The sequence below is a fragment of the Schistocerca gregaria genome, chromosome 2 (assembly GCF_023897955.1).
Source record: "Schistocerca gregaria isolate iqSchGreg1 chromosome 2, iqSchGreg1.2, whole genome shotgun sequence".
NCBI lineage: Eukaryota > Metazoa > Arthropoda > Insecta > Orthoptera > Acrididae > Schistocerca > Schistocerca gregaria.
The window spans coordinates 630797370-630803369 of record NC_064921.1 but is presented as its reverse complement, the minus strand read 5'-3'; the positions used below and the strand labels follow the sequence as shown (position 1 = coordinate 630803369).

The following is a 6000-nucleotide window of genomic DNA, read 5'->3' as shown; positions in this document are numbered from 1 at the left end:
CTGTCTCACTCCTGCACCCCGACAGCACAGTCGCCCACACTTCTGCACCGGGGCAGGCACCTACAGTAGGTGCCACACGCCACCATTCGCTGGAGCGAGTTCCACCACCGGAGGCTGACATCCCTGCAAGCATCTTAATCTTCAGCGCCACTGGCTCTGTCTGTGATTCGCAGTTTCCCACACGCGGCTGTGTAAGTTACTGGAGTCAGCACTGCTGGGTGCTTTCCTCAGTCTACTCTCGACCATACTGTATGCTCATTAGACTGCTCACTCCACTCACCAGGCCCTGTAATTCTTCCTCGCTTTCACTGAGGATAGAAATGTCGTCAGCAAATCATACTAGTGATGTCCTTTCAATCTGAAACTTAACCCCAATGCTGAAACTTCCTTTTATTTCTGTCATTGCTTCTATGACGAATGGACTGAAGAGCAGGACTGAAAGACTGCATCCCTATTTTATACCATTTGAAACACTTAGTTCTTGGTTTCTCACTCTTATTTTTGCTAATGGGAAATACATCGAAAATAAGTGCATTTTTTCTAAAACTCTATTACACAGCCAGACCGCAAACATTTCATCTTTACCTTTCAGATTTGTGGACAGGAAGGACAACAGAAGGTAAGAGTGAGAGATTAATATTTTACAGCCATTGAAAGAAAAATGGTTTCATTATAAATGTTGTCCATACATTCTGTACATAATGCAGAAAAGTGGTTTTCCTACCCAATATGGACAACAGTTTGCTGTTAGCACGCATGTAGGCTTAGAACGATATTAAATGTCGCAGTGAACAATTCCTGTGAACGCTTTTATTTAAAAGGAAGACAACAGAAGAAGACCCTATACGTTCCTGGCAGACAGTTAAGGCCGCTTAGGAATCGATCCTCTTTGGATGCTGGGCTCCTAACAGTCACTGACAGTGTGGAATAACAGAAGTGTAAGAGAGTGGCCTGTCTTTACGGAGATTAAAATAAATGAAACTCTAGACATTTCGCATGTTACTAAGGTGATATCTTCAATCTTCTGAGTCTGAAAATCACAGTCTAAACTAGAATTAGTGTAACATAAAATGCTTCTTAATTGAACTACAACTATGTATTACGCTTTGCATGTACTGAATCAATGCTTTTATACCTGACTTGACGGAACTGAACCAACAACGAAACGTTTCATAAGTATATACAGCTTTCGCAATGAATGGCGTTAAAAGGTCCCATATGAAGTTTCCTCAAGAAAAGTTCCCTGACGTTGCTTCTGAATCTACTGCATAGTCTATTACAAGTTTACTTTATATCCTACGGTACGAGCAGTGACTCATTTGTGCCACAGAACAACTCCAGTCGTAAAACCGATTAATTCAATCACAAACTAAACTTCGGTGCTTGGATTAATCTAGACATTAAGCTAAAAAATCTGCGATTGTCAATAGCGATAAGATTATAAACGTGATTCCACATTAAAAATGAATTTATAATAAAGAACACTGGACAACAATAAAGCATTAATGACATTTAAATGTATTTCATGCTACGTGTCAGTAACAGGCAAGTGAGTAAAAAAATTACGACCGATGCTTCTAAATAGAAAATAAACACACAATAAATAAAATTAGTCTTAGTAACAGGCACTGATGAACCTTATGTCTCCACACTACAAGTGACAAATGAAATGTCTAACAGTTTTTGGGCTCATCCACAACACATGGGAAAGTGTCATGGCGACAGCAAAGGAAGTGTAGGAAGTTGTTGAACTATAGCCTCGTAATTTGTTCTCCTTCTTCATCACCATCTTCCCCTTTCGTTTCTTCTTCCACGACAGCCAGTGTAGTATAGCTCTGAAAGAAGCAAAAAAGGTCACTACGTATGTTTCAAGTTCCAACATGAGAAAGATATTTGCTAATTGTTGTGGATTTCTAAAAACGTTGGTTAAGGCTCTCACCTTCTCAGCAACATTTCTCAGTTGTTCCGCCATCGCAGTTCCCGTTTCTGCCACAAGATTCGACAGAAAACCGTCCAGATTCTTCATCAGAATATGTGGATGGTCATACTCCTGAAAAATTAAGTGTTTATTCTTCCCAAAGCTTTCGTTAATCCAGAATTCTTATTGACTTAAAAGTAAGTTTGATTCGGGAAGCCTGGTGGGGTTAATACAGTCTTCGGTTGCCTACATGATTAAGAAAATTCTCGTCATAACTCATATTCAGAAATTATGGTAACTCCATACGACTGGTCCTCACCGTACATATATCTGTCTTCAGTTTATGCCATTAATCTGAAGACGACCAGCAATTTTAAATATGAAGAAGTATCGACAGTTCGTGAAACATGAAATATTTTCCGCGAACTAAATTCTTGCCTTCATCAAACGCAGCACTGATTTGGTACAAGTAAATAGCTTAATTTCTATGTACGTTTAATGCTTCCTTTCGTTGCTGATTGTCCTTCACAGCACTGAAAGTTCCATACACCGGCTATCTTAGTTTTTTGTGGCCTTTATTGCGATAAATAGCTTCAAGGATACACTGGGATTTTTTCAAATAAGGCTAAAGTTAGTTTGTCACTGGTTTGCGTCCAACTTAGCAAGAATAAAATAAGGGAAGAAATAAACAGGAAAGGACAGACATAAAAATAGAAACTGTTGACGTTGAGTGCAGTGGTAATCAAAATTAGGATCTTACTGAGCACAGGACGAGAACAGTCCATTTCAGGGGGAGGTGATAAAATAAATATCAAGGCGAAATTGTTGCTAGTTGTGAAGACAAAAGCGTTGAAACGTTTAAATGGGCAAAATTACAAGAACAGTAAATGTGAACGGAAAGCTAGTATTTATGTGGTATGTGGTGCTGTGAATTTGAACTAGTGTAATAACAGAAGGAACATACTGGCCCTGTAGAGGTTAGATGTCTTGGACAACCTGTGTTAATGAGAAGAGTTTTACAAGAGAATGTAGCCTCTTTGTGTTTTGTTGTTCTACTTCCATACCACTAATAAGAACCATATTCACAACAATTTGGTCCTGTATCAGGAACCTGACTTTGACACGATCTTGTCCAAAAATCATATATGAATATGTGGTGCTTGTTCTTTCGGATATGCCCGCAACAACAGACACCACAAATCCATGTATAAATGATAAACCTAGATGGACAATGGATCCACCTTTTTTAGTGCGGATGCACGAGTACGTCTGACCCCCTGCGGGAATCTCAGAGTAGCAAGCATGGAGGAAATTGGAGGGACTGCGGATAGATGAGGCTCCGTGGGAGTGTGCGTACGCCGTGAGGTGTGGCAAGACAGACGCACAGGTGCGATAACACTGTGTCCTGGATGGCGCAGTGCTTAATACACGCGCCTAGTAATCAGGAGATCCCAATGTCAAATCCAAAGCCAGTATACATTTAATCAATCACCAACTTACATATAATTCTCCAAATATATCGAAAAATTTCACGCGTTTGCAACGCAAAAACGTAATTAATGGTGGACATTGTATTACAGTAGTTACCTCTGTCACACACTGTCCCTATAGCTGTCTCTAGTCAACTCCCGCCCTCCAGTTCCACTTCCCCAAGCCATCAGCTCTGTCTCCAGAGTCACTTGAAACTGTTTGCTTTCTATACCTTAACACCTACTATCAGTGTCATTTCAATCTCTTCCTCTGTCATTACATTATCCCCCGTGTTTATGATGATCTTAGACACACCATCAAACGTCATAAGCTATTTAAATTAACTGTAATTCTTAGCGAAAAATTGTAATTGTTATTTTTATCCGAATTTTTATTTGCATCGATGGTTATAATTATTCTCATGATAGTTCCTCTGATACACAGGGAGTCAAGGGCACAGGTACAGATATTGTGATTATTGGTACCTTAACATGTACCCACGTCAGATTGTAAGTTGTTTTTTCTCTGCGTCTAACAGTCTTCCCAAAAACACAAAGCTTAATTTACAGCCAATCTCTTTTTTTTTCACGTTCGTGATTGCACCACGAAGTGGACTACACCTGTCATCGTAGACTATCCTTTTGTGTCCACTCATCTATACTTAAATACACGACCTGCTATCTGGGAGAAAGAAAAACCTCTGATGGATTGCTTGTGCCACACACACTTAAATGTACCAACCAACATCTGAATATGCTATACTAATAGCTACGATTATTAGTCTGCAAATGAATTAAATACTGATACAATGTTGTTCAGTATACAGTCCTCAGTTAGCATTGGAAATATCTGCACTTCCGTCTCTAACACCCTGTATACATAACTGAGCCACAAGTACTTACAGCAGTGAGAAGTAATGATTTGTAATGGATTTTGATATGTACAGTTCCTTCACGTTTGAGTCCGTCCTCACCTGACTCAGATTGAAAGCGAAGCAGCTTCTTTTTTATTCAGTCTGTCCATTTAAACCGCTTGTTGGGCAATAACCTACCGTCTCCTCTACCGCTGGAGTGCTGTCAAAAATGAAAAACAATTTAGAAACAATATTCCTGCTTTCGTAAACGTCTACGTTTTGGATAAAATCATTTCATTTTTCTGTGACTAATTGTAAGCGATTCGAATACCTTATTATTTGCTAAATTCCGAGAAAGAGTTACCTTGCTTGTATTGACTGAAGTTTATCTTTCATTGGTCTTCCCTCTTTAATTCTACACTTTTCTTGATGCAGCTACGAAAAAAACAGTGTTTCAACATTGCACTTGATACGATCAATTGTATGTCGAGATAAAACAGTTCTGATTCGTTTCGTATTCCCTCGTGATATTAAAAGTCTAGCGTTCCAGTCTGGGAAACACCAACAGCTGAATGAAAGTGGAAGGGGAGCAGAGACACAAAAGAAAATTATTTAAGGGTAAAATCCTAACTACGGGTGTTATACTGCATGTAGCTATTTCCTAAGGGCGACCTTATGAACATAAAATTGGGTTTATTGGTGAAACAACCGAATATTCACAATTTGTGTTTTCTGTCTTATTGTGCAATTCCTTAACTGATAAGTAATCCACTAATATTAAAATTTGTTACAAAGGTTAAGAATGAGTTTGGCGTCAAGAACCAGTTAGGGCTTTCTGCTATCCCGTTTTTCCCGGGAAATCCCTTATTTTGGCTATTTTTCTTGTCAGGTCCCATGTCCAACATTATTTCGAATTCATCCCTCATTTTTTCAACTTTTGCAGTGGTAATTAAAATAATTTATTTCGCCTGACTCGTCACGGCTTTCTCTGTAATCTCTGATCCTGTCATCTACAAGAAAACCGGAAACAGCGCTTACAAGTCTGTTCTGCTCCGCAAATAGAAACCAAATTTTACCCAGGTTTCAGCCAAACTAATTTGGCCTTCTTCAGAAGCGAGTGACACTAAACTACTGCATGCCAAAGTTTGGCCATGTCAAGTATAAAACTGTAGCACCGTACTAACCAGTCATAATGTACATTTCTTGGTCATCCACTGAGAGGTAGCAGCAAAAAGTGAGAAGAAATGATCAGAAACTTCTGAAGGTCACCACCTATATGGCTGTCAACCAGCATACCCACGACTAAAATCCAGAAAGAGGTTCCTCAGATCTACCGAGGATCTAGTTGGGGCACCACAGCAATGCCGAATCGAACTATGGCGTGCAAGGCTTACCAGTACTGTGGGATGGATTACACCAAGCGAAAGACTAACACCCGGCTACACAGAGAATTGGAGAACATCTAGATCCCTCAACAGACTAGGCTCGGGTGTCACGAAATGTAAGAGCAATCTGACCAAATGGGGTTTCCAGGAGGATCCGCCACTCTACGCGTATGGAGCAACGCAGACGACCTTCCACCTGCTCCAGTGTACCCAATGTCCAGCAACACGCACAACAGAAGACCTGCTACATGCAACGCCAAATGCAATAGAGGTCGCTAATTTCTTGGCGGCAAAAGTGTAAACAATTGTCTTGTACATATATATACACACACGGGATTTAAATATTGTACATTATTTTGTACATCGTAAGTGCT

General features: G+C 39.9%; 1 protein-coding gene across 1 annotated transcript in view; it reads right to left on the bottom strand.

The window, feature by feature from the left end:
• Positions 1-1450: 1450 nt before the first annotated feature.
• LOC126335904 (ATP-binding cassette sub-family C member 4-like) overlaps positions 1451-6000 on the bottom strand; it is a 227009-nt gene continuing 222459 nt past the window's right edge. The window contains exons 25-26 of the mRNA XM_049999377.1: positions 1940-2050; positions 1451-1835 (exon numbers count right to left, since the gene is read on the bottom strand). Coding sequence (XP_049855334.1) covers positions 1752-1835; positions 1940-2050 — 195 coding nt within the window. The 3' untranslated portion in view covers positions 1451-1751. The remainder of the gene's footprint in view (positions 1836-1939; positions 2051-6000) is intronic.